The sequence below is a fragment of the Elaeis guineensis genome, chromosome 7 (genome assembly GCF_000442705.2).
Source record: "Elaeis guineensis isolate ETL-2024a chromosome 7, EG11, whole genome shotgun sequence".
NCBI classification, from domain to species: domain Eukaryota; kingdom Viridiplantae; phylum Streptophyta; class Magnoliopsida; order Arecales; family Arecaceae; genus Elaeis; species Elaeis guineensis.
Genome location: NC_025999.2, coordinates 94,211,610 through 94,226,228, shown reverse-complemented (window position 1 = coordinate 94,226,228; position 14,619 = coordinate 94,211,610). Strand labels below are relative to the sequence as shown.

Sequence of the window (14,619 nt, the reverse complement as noted above, 5' to 3'; positions counted from 1 at the left end):
CAGCCCATCGATCAACAGTCCAACAACAAGCCGTCAATCACCAAAACACCACGCGCTCGGAACAATTCAACCTTGGAGAATTCAAAGCATTGGAAGCTTCCCTCCGCCTCCTACCCCCACCGAACGCAGACGCGTGGGCGTGGTCAACGAACGTCTCAAACCAGCGCCCAACTTTCTATGCCGATATTAACCCTGCACCCCAGCGGCACTCCTCGGTCCGTCATCGGGGGTATTTCCGTCATTATGATTTCCCCTAGGCAAGGGGAGGGGTCGCTTATTTCTTTCTTTAAGCCCGTTTGCTGGTATCTCTCTCCCGTCTCTCAAGAAGAAGCGAACCAGAAGCGAAGGACGCTCCAAAGAAGAAAGAAAGCGAAGGCACAGGCATGGAGGATTGCAGGCCATTGGGGTTCTTGATAGGGTTGCCCTTCGCTGTGCTGGCATTGGCCTTGTCTCTCGTTGGTGCCGTCGTTTGGATCATTGGGTTAGTAGTGCTTTTTACGTCGTCCTTTTTTTGTCTAATATGATCATGTTTTTTTTTTTTTTTTTTAATTTTTGAATCAAGAAATAATAGTGAGTTTGTGGTTTACATGAGGGATTTTTTGGGTTTTTGGTTACTGGATTGCAGGACGATCTTCAGTTGCCTGTGCCCCTGCTGCGCGTGCTTCGCAGGGCTTGCGAATCTGGCTGTCGATCTGATAAAGCTGCCGGTCAAAGTCATCAGATGGTTCATTGACCAGATTCCTTGTTGATTTTTCCTGTTTATCGTCGATTTCTGTGGGTGTTCTTCATTTTTTTTCCCCGATCTTTTCGATCTGATTGATTACGGAGAGGATTAGGGAAACTTTGATTGATTTAGGTCTTGCGATTTGTTATAGTTGATCCAATTCGAGATTTTATGATGTAATCACAAACAAACACATATATTTGATCGATTTTACCTTTTATTTTGTAATTTTTCAAATCATGGGATGACTTCTTCCTTATTGGATTTTATGATGTAATGATGATTGAAACACAGGGTTTTGATTGAATTTTACGGTAGTATTTTTTATGGTAAACTAATAAAAAATCCTTAGTTTTAGTTTCAAATTAAAAGCAAAGTTTTATGTAAAAATAACTCCCCATTCTAAATATAAATTAAAAATAACTCTCCATTTTAGCATGAAATGGGTTTTCATTAGTTTATGGGATGAGTTCTTCCCTTGGTGGTTGATGGTGCTACAAAGTCTTTGACGACCATTTTGATAATTGTTGGTTTTTTGTCGGACTCTCACGATGAATCACTTCATATGGTGATCTTCCTGTACTAGTTGTGCCTGACTTGCATCCAGTTGTGCTTCGCTACTCTCTTTGGTCTGAATTGCATGAAATCATGCTCCTTCTGAATTGAACAATGACCAATTACCATGCCATGAGCATTGCTTCGTGACTTCAACATAGAATTTCCAACGACTGTCCTGGTTGTATTTGAGTTTTTTGGCTGGAGACCAGTATGATGTAGTCTTTCTGGGCCACTGGCGAAAATTTTTGGGACGTCAAGAAAAAAACTGTGATATCATCTTACTTCCAAAAATTTAGATAGGATATTAATGGTGTTGTGGGGTGGGCATCGGGAGCATCGAGCTCGAAAGTCCCATATCGAATACAATCAAGAGAGTTTACTGCTTATGTAGTGCGGGCTCTTTCTTGCCCACGTGAGGCGTCTTTTGCAGGATAAAATCGTGAGGGACAGCGATTGTGATTCCCAGTAACGAACACACGCTGTCTCAAAGCGAACAATACCTCACGTGTTTGGTAGAGAATGGGAAGGTCCGTACTGCTGGCATAAGAGTAATGAAAATACAACGACGCCATCACCAACAAATGAATGCAACATCCTTAATTTTTGCTTTATCTTGAAAAATAAAAGCATCAATTGGCATTATACGAATCGTAACTGAGATTTCTTGATGGCAAGTAAAAATCGTTTATCTTAAGCTTGATTTTTTACTCTGGAGATGTGGTTCAGAGGATCTGTGGAGTGGGTAAATATAGAATATTTGGATTGTTGTGAAGATGTGAAGATATGGCGTTTGAGGTAGTGAAAGGTTCATAATATGCTCCAATTTCTGCTTCAAATGGATGGGGTTGTTCATTTTCATAATCGTTTTTTTATTACTTCTATTTCTTGAAAGTAATCATATGATTGGCCATGGGTTGAGACTCAGTGCAAATAGGGTGGCAAGAAGATTGATAGCAGCCAAACGGGCCTAGGAATCTCGAGTTGGGTCCAGATAACAAGTTCAATTATTTAGTGGGCTGGATTTGGGCCAAGAATTAGTCCATGTGAGATGTTAAAGCATAATCAAGTTCAATTCTAGCCTACAACCTAAAAGAGAAATACTTTGTGCACATGGGTGGTGTAAAAAATCCGACGTGGAGTGCACTGTCTCATTCGATTGGTCCACATAATCATCACTTTCCAACATGCATTTAACGTCTGCAGGTCAGTATTTTCGTTTAAAAATTTTGTATGACGAAAATATTCCTGTCTTTGAAAAAAAATTATGACTCCTACAGCGTAATATAGCCCAGGATGTCATAATGTGGCTTAAGATATCATAATATAAGAGGAACATTTTTGTCCAACCACTTTCTAATACATATTTATTGCTTGTAGGTCGATTTTTTTATTTAAAAATTTTGAATGACGAAAATATCCCTATTATTTAGAAAAAATTATGATATCCTGTGTATATTATGGACGCAGGATGTCATAATATGGACATAGAATATCATAATTTTTTAAAAAAATAAGAATATTTTTGTCATAGACATTAAATACGCGTTGAAAAATGATAACTACATAGACCAATTGAACGAAATGGTGCACTCTATATCAAATTTTTTATACCAGTTGTAGTGCACAAAAAATTTTGCCAACCTAAAATATCATGTTATTGGTCCAATTCTATCTTTCTTGGCCATCAACTCCTCTATCTTGACCCAATTTCCATGGCTTTGCCCTCCTTCGCGAAAATTTCCTCCCTTCCCCTTTCCCTTAATCTCATCCGTCTATCTCTACACACACCTTCAACCTCTCCTATGCCGCTCATTCCCTAGCCTCCTTCAATCCTTCACCCTCCTGCCCACCTCCTTGCATCCTCCGTCCAGTTTGACTTTTGTCATCTCTTTATTACAGGACTACCTCTCATTCCTACGGTGATATACATTATTTAGTATCAAACATTAGAATATATTTAGTTAAGAAGAATTAAACTCCAAAATGAGAAGATAACGAGTAACTTCTATTCCAATCAATTAATTAGGAAAGTTTTGTTTCCATTCCGATTCCATTTCAATTCCACGACAATGAAAAAAAATACTCCAAACCTTTAAAATTAAATTAAAATTTTTCTTCAGTATTCAGATCTTATTCTCATTCCAATCTCGATTCTCTTTACGATCAAAATACATTGAGGAATGTTACTATTCTAATTTTTATTTCGATTAATTTTAATTTTTATTTTGATTCAAATTATGAACTAAATATGCCTTTAATATTTATAGATTAGTTAAGATAGGTCAAGTTCATTCCATAGACCGCATGATAATACCTACTTGCATTGAACTTTCTATCCCATCTCGGGCCATCTTCTCCTTCGCCGGTGTCAAGCAATGCGCATGTCCTACTAACTCGGGCTAACTCCCGCGCTGTATGGCTCGATTGGTCTATGCTCAACCCAAACCAAGTGACAACCCTCCCCATAGCGCACCCGGGCCTCCCCCTCCGAGCCTAAAAGCTGTCAAAAGCTGAAGAAATCTCCTTCTCGAACCTTCCAGAGCGTTCCAAGCCTGAGATCTCTCCCAGACGTTTCCGCCACTCCCCTCCCCCGTCCATCGTCCATCGTCCATCCTTTCCTCCCTTCATATCCCAGAAAGTAAAGGGAATCAAGGAAACAACAACCCTTCCCCGCCATCACTCACACAACACCAAGAAGAACGAGGAGGAGGAGGAGGAGGAGGAAAGAAGAGGAGAAAGCTGAGGGGGAATTGGGGAAATTATGGGTGCGGATTACTACAAGGTCCTCCAGGTGGACAGGAACGCCAAGGACGATGACCTCAAGAAGGCCTACCGCAAGCTCGCCATGAAATGGCACCCAGACAAGAACCCCAACAACAAGAAGGAGGCCGAGGCCAAGTTCAAACAGATCTCTGAAGCCTACGAGGTACCACCGGTCTCCCCCAGATCTCTATCGCAAAGATCACCCACCGAAGATTGGATTTTGATTCGTTCTCTCCCATGTTTTGTAGGTCCTGAGCGATCCACAGAAGCGGGCGATCTACGACCAGTACGGCGAGGAGGGGCTCAAGGGGCAGGTCCCGCCGCCGGGCGCCGGTGGGACCTCCTTCTCCGGCGGGGACGGCCCCAACGTGTTCCGGTTCAACCCTAGGAGTGCCGACGATATTTTCTCCGAGTTCTTTGGGTTCTCCAGCCCGTTTGGGGGCCCGTTTGGGGGCATGGGAGGTGGCGGCGGCATGAGGGGCGGATCGAGATTTGGCGGTGGGATGTTCGGAGATGACTTCTTCGGATCGCCGGCGATGCACTCCCAGCGGCCGCTGAAGGCAGCGCCTATTGAGAACCGGTTGCCGTGCAGTCTTGAGGATTTGTATAAGGGGACTACCAAGAAGATGAAGATCTCCAGGGAGATTGCGGATGCTAGCGGGTGAGTCTCTAATTTTATGCTCGGAAGAATTGCAATTATTTGATTGAAAAAGTTCGTTGCTTTTGAGTGTACCTGGTTCCTTTTCTTTTTCTTTTCCCTTTCTTTTTCTGGTTGATTAAAGTAGTGCATAATAGGTTTGTGATATAGCTCATGTAAATGCTGTATCTTATTTTAGAAACCCTGACTGTACCTTGATACTAGAATTAACTTGTTGTTGTAATTGTTACTATTTACTACGAAAGGATATTTTGATAATATAGTGACTGCTCTGTTGCTTCTCTATATCAAGTATGCTCCTTTAAGTGTTAGAAAGAATGATCTATTTAGAAACCATTTAACGCGTATTATCGTGATTATGATTATCATTATGACGATTATTATTATTATTATTGTTGCCGCAATGCTCCTGGTATGACCCCATAACAATTATAATTGTGATGATTATTACTATTATAATTATGATATGATTATGATTATCATGTTCTGTTCCATGCATCAGTTTTGTTGGTTAAGTATAGTGCTTTTGCGTCGGTTTATTTGTTTCTTGGTTGACAAAAGTACCGGATAGGGAACAGTATATATCTTATTGATTCTCTTCATAGAATGGGATGCGTCTAGTTCATATATAGTATATAGTCTTTTCTGCCTGGTGTTATGTTTTTGCTAAAAGGTTAGACTGTTTTCTTTTATTGGATGAAGGGCTTTAGTTTAAAATATTGATACACTTGATGCCATTTTCTTGATACATTCTTCATACCTTATAACAATGTGTTATTACTGACCATATGTTTGACTATCATCCTTTGGGGTGCAAAAGGTGATATTTTGATCCATTTATTTTTCACCTGCCAGCTTTTGTGGTCTTTTAGGCATTATTGGATTTTGGGTGTTTGAATGTTGTTTTGTGACATCTATATGATATATGCTACATGCTACTACCTTTTCATATATAGGTCATGTTTGGATTAGATGCTGGATATCTTATCAATCTGCTTTATGACTGGCGCGTTTATTGATTGGGTTATATGCAGTTACTTCGCAGCACATATGTTTTGTTATTTATTGATGCTCTTAGAGTTTAGGCCTAACTTCATGAATGTGCCGAAAGGACAAAAAGTGGTAACCATGTTTTCAAGAAATTAAGTTTTTCTCTACAAGGTTGACCATTAATGCTGTTTCCATTGCATAGGAATGTGATAAAAATATTAGAAGGAGGATCACTAGTATTGCTTTTGATTTGGAACTAACATGTTTTCAACTACAGAATGAAGTTATTTGGAGATAGAAAATATGTTGATTGCAGCTACTAGTAACTTTATCAAGCAGGTAGACTGGTGTTATTTACATGATAAAATTGACGAGGAACAAGTGTTCAATGGATGATGGTGATCAGACTAGCTGATGAGATGTTGAAGTCACGTGCTAGTTTTCTATGTAAAGTGACTTTGTATGGGAGTTGGTAGATATGTCCCCTTCAAAGCAGATTTACTTCTCTTGCTTGTGCCTTTCTGTGAAACACTGCTTGGACAAATTAAAGTTAAAAGGGATGTGTTTGTTGAATAAATAATGCATTTTTAGATATTTCATATTATGCATGCATGCATTTGTTCAAGGTACTTGGCTATCAGTATCAAGCCTTTAACCTCTTTGTTCTTTTTAGATTTTGACCACATACCACCCTTAATGTTGTTATACATCGTTATTTTATTGTAACAATAGACAATGATGAATGATAAATTGGAGTTTTGGAGGATGCCTCAAAACATAATTTTGACAAAATTGGTAGATGGAGTGCAGGTTGAGTAGGAATGGTGCTGAGATCATGGTTAGGATAAGGGTAAAAAGGCCCATTGCTTCATCACCTTGGTCCCCATTCTCAGATCAAAGGAAGTTACTGTAGAGTAGGCTTTGCATGTGCGATGGAGGTTCCAACAATAAGGAAGAAGACTGAGCATGCAAAACTTTGACTGATCAAATAAAATCATGTGTTATTGTCATATTAAAGGCCCACATCATTGCTTTTTCTTTCCGATAATGCAAGGACCAGGTGATAGATGAGATTTCTCTTATAAGACTATACCGATGTTTTTGAGGAGGACATGCATATCTGGAAAGTCATTTTTTGGTATACCAAGTGGAGAACTTCTCAATTGACTGTAGGGTTGGCTGTGGCTTTGATATATCATAGCAGAAATGAGGATGCTGAACTGGAAGGAAGAGTTGGAACTGAGTACATGCAAGCAGAAGCCTAAGGTATTACTATTAGACAGTGCCATAGAACCTTTTGAGATGGTTCAGCCTTATGCATTATTGGCTAAAGTCTTGTTGAGGTAAGAGGAATTTAAAGGCCAAATAATACATCAATGGAAGTATTGAGAAGAAAATTTTGAAGATCCTTTGCCTTGGATAAAACCAAAGACAATTTGGGAAATATATCTTGGTTTTAATATTATTTTTGTTGAGGTATTGCTCCTGAAGTTGTATAGTATTTTATGTGCAGAAAGAATCTCATTCAATGTGCAAAGATTTTGAAATTATGTTGCCTATGGCTGATGCAGGAGTGGTATTTATATGATAAAAGAAAAAAAATGATGATGTATAGAGGCTCTTTTGGCTGTGATTTTCATGGGATCTCCTTCATGTGGCATCTCACCCATATCTTTTATTTTAAGTGTAGAAACTCATATGAAAGTGCAACATTTTTTGCATGAACATTAATAGTGGAGAAGTATATCTTGGATAAAAACATGTTGTAGGTACGTAAGAATGCACTTGGAAGTTGGATTGTGGACTTTGCCTTAAAAACCCTCAAGTACGAAAGAGTTTTACTGATGCTTAGAATGAATTATCAATTGATGATATATTAGTTGGTACTGGTTGTGAGGAATTTTAAGGCAAAATTTGTGGCATAACGAATTCTCATGCCCTAATGTCACTTGGAAATTGGCATGCTTTTTTTTCTTTTGGTGATATCTAAGCTGACTTCCCTAGTATAAAATGACATGATAAAACAAGGGTTAAATTACTAGATATTTATCGTAGAAATACTTAGCATGTCATGATGACTCGGATAAAGAATCGAGGACAATTTATTTAAGCAAGGTTACTTGATCTCATATCTATCTAACTAGGCATAGCTATCAGAACCTTCTAATGCATTCTCAGCTCTACTCTCACATACACTTTTGCAACCTTTTAGCCTAATCTTGATAAAGTCAATGGTTAACCTGTTCGATCAAGAATCTATGTTGAAAACTTACGACACTTACACCAATGACTATTGGATCTATTATTACTTGTCTAGGTGCTTCCTAGGCACTATTGCATTAGGATATGAAAGTACTACTACTTTCATTTAGCTTTTGAATATACTTCTTCTCATGGCCTGAAGTGTAACATGGCCCATTTCACCTCATGTAGCCCAAAAGGTATGAGAAAAAAATAGGAGAATCTACTCCTAACATCTGTTCTTTGCTTGCGGGACCTAGATCTGTTTTGTGGAAAAGTTATATTTAGGAAAGTTGGGTGTTCTAGCAATTTTTTGATTTATTTTAGAATAGTGTGTCCTAGGAAGTTTACCCTCATGGCTTTACCTAATCTATGGGCTTATATTAATTGTTCATGGTAGCCATGGTCATAAGACTTTATCCTAACTACTTGACAAGTGCACTTCCTATGCTACCCTTTATGTGTTTTTCCTTCTAATTTATGGGCTTATATTCATTGTTCATGATAGCCATGGTCATAAGACTTTATCCTAACTACTTGACAAGTGTAATTCCTATGCTAACCTTTGTGTTTTTCCTTTCTCATGTCATACCTGTACTATGTATCTGCAATAATGTTGTCATGTTCGCCCCATCCCCCTCCATTTTTTTGGACTGGCTGGTTACTAATGCTTTGAAGGATATAATATTCGGGGCCATATCCCAACTAGCTAGCCAGTGACCTTCAAGATGCTTTGTGACATCCCATCTTTCGGGTAGACAAAAAGCTTACCAGCCCACTTGAAGTCATGCTTTTCAAAAGTAGTTTATATATATAGCAAACTACCTAAGTATGCTAAGCTTTTGTGTTTTGGCATGTATGGTAGTACCACCCTCTAGCAATTTTTGTTATTAAATAGATTAATGCAACCATCCTGGTACCTTTCCTAGGCCGAAGGAAGAGCCACAGGAGGAAAATGAGGAAAAGGAACAATAATGAGAGATAATAGGAGGAGGGAACTTACTGTGGCTGGGATTGCTAGAGTCCTTGCTTAAGGGGGAGGACAGCGGGTGTTTCCTCTATGCTGCCTGCAGAAGGCCCTTCATGATTGAGGCAAATTGCTTGGCTGGACTTTCAAACTGGGGCAAACACCTAGATTACCTAGGTGACTATTTTTTAAGACTATCATCTTAACATATCATTAATCCCATCCAATTTTTGTGTTTTGGCATGTATGGTAGTACCACCCTTTAGCAATTTTTGTCATTAAATAGATTAACGCAACCATCCTGGTACCTTTCCTAGGCCAAATGAAGAGCCACAGGAGGAAAATGAGGAAAAGGAACAATAATGAGAGATAATAGGAGGAGGGAACTTACTGTGGCTGGGATTGCTAGAGTCCTTGCTTAAGGGGGTTACAGGACAGCGGGTGTTTCCTCTATGCTGCCTGCAGAAGGCCCCTCATGATTGAGGCAAATTGCTTGGCTGGACTTTCAAACGGGGGCAAACACCTAGATTACCTAGGTGACCATTTTTTAAGACTATCATCTTAACATATCATTAATTCCATTTGGATGGGATTAGGTTGGGTCCCCCCCTCTCTCTCTCTCTCTCTCTCTCTCTGTGTGTGTGTGTGCATGCGTATCACTCTCACTGACTCATTGTTGGTGAGATTCAAGTCTTGAAAATCTTTAGTTGATGATAATTTAATTATTTGTGGTGATATACTCATTTTTTGTTTGATTTATTAGCTTTTGAAAATTTTGAGTTGATGATTATTTAAGTATTTATGGTGATAAAGATGAAGGCAAAATCCTTGTTTTGTTGTCTTGGTCAAAAAAATATCTGAAGCTTATAAAAGCCTTAAATTATGTGTTTCGTAAACTGACCTAGTTTTGAAGTTTGCTTCATGTCAAACTCACTATTTGATTTATAGTTAAAAAAGTGGAGCTTGATCAAACAGGGTCATTCGAGATAATTAAGAAGTAAGGGTGGGGTTTCAAAACCCACATTTTAGGTCTTTGTGATATCTCAGTGCTATTGGAAAGGTATGAGAGAAGTAGAGGTGAGAGAGAGAAGCGGATGGAATGGGGAGAGGCCCAATCCTGTAAATCCCAAAGTAATAGGGATACAAAAATCTTATTGCAAGCTGAATTGTACTGGAACATCTCGTGAATTTTGGGACTAATATCCTCCTTGCCCTTGCCAACTTCTTCTCCTCTTCCTTTGCTATCAGCCCTGTCCACCTGTTCAAAGATATTACAAGGGTAGGAGAGACAAGGATCAGGACAATCAATCTGTGGTGCACTCATGTATTACTAAACTGAATGAAGATTTAATGCCAAGTAATGTTGCATGCTGATCTTTTATAGGGCAATAAGTGCACTAACCTTCCATGAGTACGCTATGTCTTTATCATATGGGCATTATCACATAACGGATACTACATTGTATATTCTTTTACTTAAAGACCTTGAACTTACTATAAGAAACTTTTTGTTCTATTAGACAATCTAATTAGTTGCCTGTTGGAGCAATGAGCTCTTTTCTTGATTGATACAAAATTTTATGAACTGTTGGCAATTTCAAATTATTCTGGGATTTTTTATTTCTTTTGTATGAGTTTGTCTATAGTAAAAGTTTCCTCATTAATTTCATAAACATATTTATAAGAGCTTTTCTGTGAATTTTAGTATTGAATTGTGCATTCTGCAAACACACTTTTCTTGGCACTATCATGATGTTACCATGGCTTCTTTATTAATTTTAAAATGAGTTTGCTCTCTTATTAAAACCCTTTACCCTCTCTCTCTAAATTCTCTGCACTTCTCCTATGATATCCTGATTCATGAAACATGATCTCTTGTTTAATCTCCATTAAAAACTCCTCTGAGGCACTATGATGATGTGTAGCATGGGAATAAGAGTGATACTTTTTTAATTAAAAAAAAAAAAACAAGTATAGGCAATGCATCTTAATCTCTGTAGCAAGTCTTTTTTGCTAAATTACCATAATATTTTTCAGATCTCATTGTGAAATTGTCTTAGTGGATTTTCCATTATGATTTCTTTTCTTGAATTATTGTCGTTGGAGATTTGATGTCGCACTATTTGAACCTTCGTTACCGGCAAGACCTTGTTGGGTTGTCATTTGAGCCTTGAAGCAGAGTGCATGCAAACTGAGAATCCATCAATATTTTATTTTCTAAAAAAACGAAGAAATGCTTGTGCATGCATCTGCATGTGCGCACGCGCGCGCACACACACACAAGACAATGACCATATTTGATCCAGGATGCTTGCTTATCGGTTTTAACTTCCTTTATCTCTTTCTTTTCCACATGTTCGTCCAATGCATTGTTCATCAATATGCTTTAACAGGGTGCAGTTACTCTGATCTTCTTTTCTAAACAAGCTCTATATCGAAAAACCTCTTTCTCATTTTTGCGTATCATATGCTAGAACAACATCTCCAGCGGAGTTCTCATTGTTTTACCAAGAAAAGCAAATTTTAGTTTCACTAACTAATTCTGCATGCTCAGTTTCTGATTTCTCAGGTGATGGTTTATTATCAAAAGAGAGTCTCTATGTTTTTCAAATTTTATGTTGGCAAATATTTCTTGTTTCTGTGTTCCTGTTTTATCTTTCTTCTTATCCAGTGGTCTCATGCGTATCCATTAGTAAAATTTACCCCCAGGTAAAATAATCAATCTGGTAGTGGACAAATTGTTTGCTGTTGTTTCCCCAAATTACTAAGAGGGATTTTGTAAGGTGGCTCTGCCAGAAGGGATGGGTGTGCTCTCAAGTTCATATGCAGGCACCAACAAGATTGACAAGCATGTGCGTCTGTGTGTGAGTCCTAGTATTTATCAATCTTCTTTTTTCTTTTTTTCACCTTTGTATTTTGTTCATAAGAGTCGAGATTAGTACATCATGAGGTTCTGGGGGAAGATGATTTCTGCTTTTGCTAGTACCTGTATTTTCAGCCTTGGATTCTGTCATTTCAACAAGATGTTTACCAAAAAGTATGGTAAACATATATTTGAAGTCTAATTGTGGAAGACATCTCTTATGGTCCTACATTGGAAAGAATGGAGAAAAAAAAGGTCTTATTAGAATGCAATCATTTTGCATAATTTATTTTATTATTAGATTACGACACGACATTGGACTGTCTTAGTGTGTCTGAGATTTAAGCCGCTTGGTAGACAAACCTGTTTTAAAGAAATCACTAATTTTAATTTTATTTGACCAAAATTTTGCATTGCCTAAAAATATGCAAAAGTTGTGTTTAAATTTGAAAAAACAAGACTTTAGGAAATTGAAGGTATGAGAAAAGAGCAGCAAAAGTTGTCCACATACTCAAAAATCTGGCCTAATAACCTAGTATTGGTCAATGCTTTGCCAAGGCTGCAGGGAACTTAGAGAAGATTTGTAAATTTTGATCTAGTCTTCTGTTTGGCAGTTCTGTTTAGAATGCTGCAACTGATTTGGCAGATTATTGTTCTAGTCTTTACTATTGTTCTGCTTTATCTTATTAACATTTGGTTATTTGTTTCCTTGTTTACACACCTTTGATACATTTGAGCTTTCCACTTCACTGTTTGGAATTTCAGGTAGATAATCTCGTACAGTATGCAGTTGTTCTAATGAAAATAATGTTTTTTGGGTGCATCATGAAAATAATGTTCATATTAACAGTAAACAGTAATATTAACTGTTTACTGCAGATATTGGGAAATAATCTGATCAAATTTTCCCATTTATACCTTTGTTGTACTTTTATTCTTGTTTTAATATTGTTTTCTCCTTAACCATGCTAATTTGATCATGTTACAGGAAGATGATGCCAGTGGAGGAAATTTTAACAATTGATGTAAAGCGGGGTTGGAAAAAAGGAACAAAAATTACTTTCCCGGAGAAAGGAAATGAAGCTCCCAACATAATTCCTGCAGACATAGTATTTGTCATTGATGAGAAGCCACATGATGTATTCACACGGGAAGGAAATGATCTCGTAATGACACAGAAAATCTCTTTGGTTGAAGCTCTTACAGGTTACACCGTACATTTGACTACGCTTGATGGTCGGAGCCTTACAATACCAATAAACTCCATAATTCATCCTGGTTATGAGGAGGTGGTTCCTCGGGAGGGCATGCCGATACCGAAGGATCCTTCCAAGAGAGGAAACCTTCGAATCAAGTTTAATATCAAGTTTCCAACAAGGTTAACTTCTGAGCAGAAAGCTGGAATTAAAAGACTATTAGCTCCATGAATTCAATATGCTGCGGGGCATCTGATGCTGTGAATATTTGTGGTTGGTTGGGTGATGCTTCTTGGTTCAATGTGTTTGTAACGTAATTAAGATTTTGCAATAAGCTTGTCTATTAGGTTTTGATCTAGCATTTAGTCAGTCGAGGATGGGCATTCCATGAACATATGATTGTTTACTTATAGAAGAAATTGAAGAATTATCGATTTATTTCTAGATGAGTGCTCTGTGGTTTGCTAAAACTGACTGCTGCTTAGATGGTGACTTTTCAACTGGATATGGATTGCAGAGGTACTTAATTGTTGAAAATTGCGTAGATACATTATATCTGTTAATGAGGACACCGAGCAGTAATGTAAGTGTTTTTGACAGCCAAGAAGCAACTGAGTCCTCTTTGGGGTCATGAAGCTGACGTACTTCATCCGTTTGAATTGAATAGCATATGTATACTCCATTTTAAGTATACCGCTCTTGGAATCTGTAGCATGTGTTGTTTGTGAAAATTTATTTATTGCATGTGCTGTTTTTGCTGTCTTTACAAATGATGATTTCATCATCTTCTAGTGGTAGGTTGGCCGTTTGTGCTTTCGTAAGCGATTGCGGGGAAGAAAAAAAAAAAATTTAAATTTTTTTACAATTTAACAAAATATATATGTCTTGTCTTGTTCTTGTTGGTTAAGCATCAAAATCATTTTATCGATGTTTGTTTCGCAATCGAAATTAGAATGAGAATAAAAATTGAAATAGTTTGAAATTGAAATGATCAAATTTTTTGAAGCGTTTGATTCGTGATTGAAATCAGAATTGAAATTGAAATGAAAAATTGAATTCATTGGAGAGAATAAGAGTTGAGTTTTATATAAATTGAATTATTTTTATTATATTTTGAAATTAAAATCAGAATGAGATTTTTTTTTAATTAAATGATTAGAATAAAAATTATTTATTTCGATTTCAAAGCCTCACTTTTCTTAGTATCTCAATCTGTTTGGCTTCGGTCTGTATTTTCGTGTTTTCAACTTGATCTGTTTGGCTATGGTCTGTAATTTCGTGTTTTCAACTTGATCGGGACAGAATCTCAAGCCTGACGTAAGTGATGGCATGGTGCTGGTGTTTGGTGTCGTGGTGCTTGCGTGGCCTTGATCGACTTCATTCGGTGGTTGAAGAAGAGACAATAGAAGTAGACTACAAGATTGAAGTGTACGATGGCAGTGACCTCAAGATAGAGGTGCCCAATGGCATCATCTACAAGATTGAAGTGTACGATGGCCTTGACCTTAAGATAGAGGTGCCCAATGGCATCATCAGATTGCTTGCAACCGCCAACCATCCATATGTTTTCTTCCAAGAAACAGAGCATCGCCGAACAGAATAGATAACTTTCAATGGCTCAAGGGGAATAAATCTTTCTGTTAGTGCGTTGCTTTGTGC

The 14,619-nt window shown here is 37.8% G+C and overlaps 2 protein-coding genes across 2 annotated transcripts; both read left to right on the top strand.

Moving 5' to 3' along the window:
* Nucleotides 1–279: 279 nt before the first annotated feature.
* LOC109504891 (signaling peptide TAXIMIN 2) lies at nucleotides 280–964 on the top strand. Its single transcript, XM_019846221.3, has 2 exons — nucleotides 280–481; nucleotides 626–964. Exons 1-2 carry the CDS (start codon nucleotides 384–386, stop codon nucleotides 747–749), a joined length of 222 nt encoding a protein of 73 aa, XP_019701780.1. The 5' UTR covers nucleotides 280–383; the 3' UTR covers nucleotides 750–964.
* Nucleotides 965–3,708: 2,744 nt separating this feature from the next.
* On the top strand, nucleotides 3,709–13,404 carry LOC105032219 (uncharacterized). Its single transcript, XM_010906598.3, has 3 exons — nucleotides 3,709–4,208; nucleotides 4,294–4,706; nucleotides 12,753–13,404. Exons 1-3 carry the CDS (start codon nucleotides 4,044–4,046, stop codon nucleotides 13,189–13,191), a joined length of 1,017 nt encoding a protein of 338 aa, XP_010904900.3. The 5' UTR covers nucleotides 3,709–4,043; the 3' UTR covers nucleotides 13,192–13,404.
* Nucleotides 13,405–14,619: the final 1,215 nt, after the last annotated feature.

What these genes read in the sequence shown, in the direction of transcription:
- LOC109504891 (XM_019846221.3), top strand. Translation starts at nt 384, where the DNA reads ATGGAGGATTGCAGGCCATTGGGGTTCTTGATAGGGTTGCCCTTCGCT. An exon ending in GCCGTCGTTTGGATCATTGG is followed by an intron (nt 482 to 625) that starts GTTAGTAGTGCT and finishes ACTGGATTGCAG; the next exon opens with GACGATCTTCAGTTGCCTGT.
- LOC105032219 (XM_010906598.3), top strand. Translation starts at nt 4,044, where the DNA reads ATGGGTGCGGATTACTACAAGGTCCTCCAGGTGGACAGGAACGCCAAG. An exon ending in AGATCTCTGAAGCCTACGAG is followed by an intron (nt 4,209 to 4,293) that starts GTACCACCGGTC and finishes CATGTTTTGTAG; the next exon opens with GTCCTGAGCGATCCACAGAA. An exon ending in GAGATTGCGGATGCTAGCGG is followed by an intron (nt 4,707 to 12,752) that starts GTGAGTCTCTAA and finishes ATCATGTTACAG; the next exon opens with GAAGATGATGCCAGTGGAGG.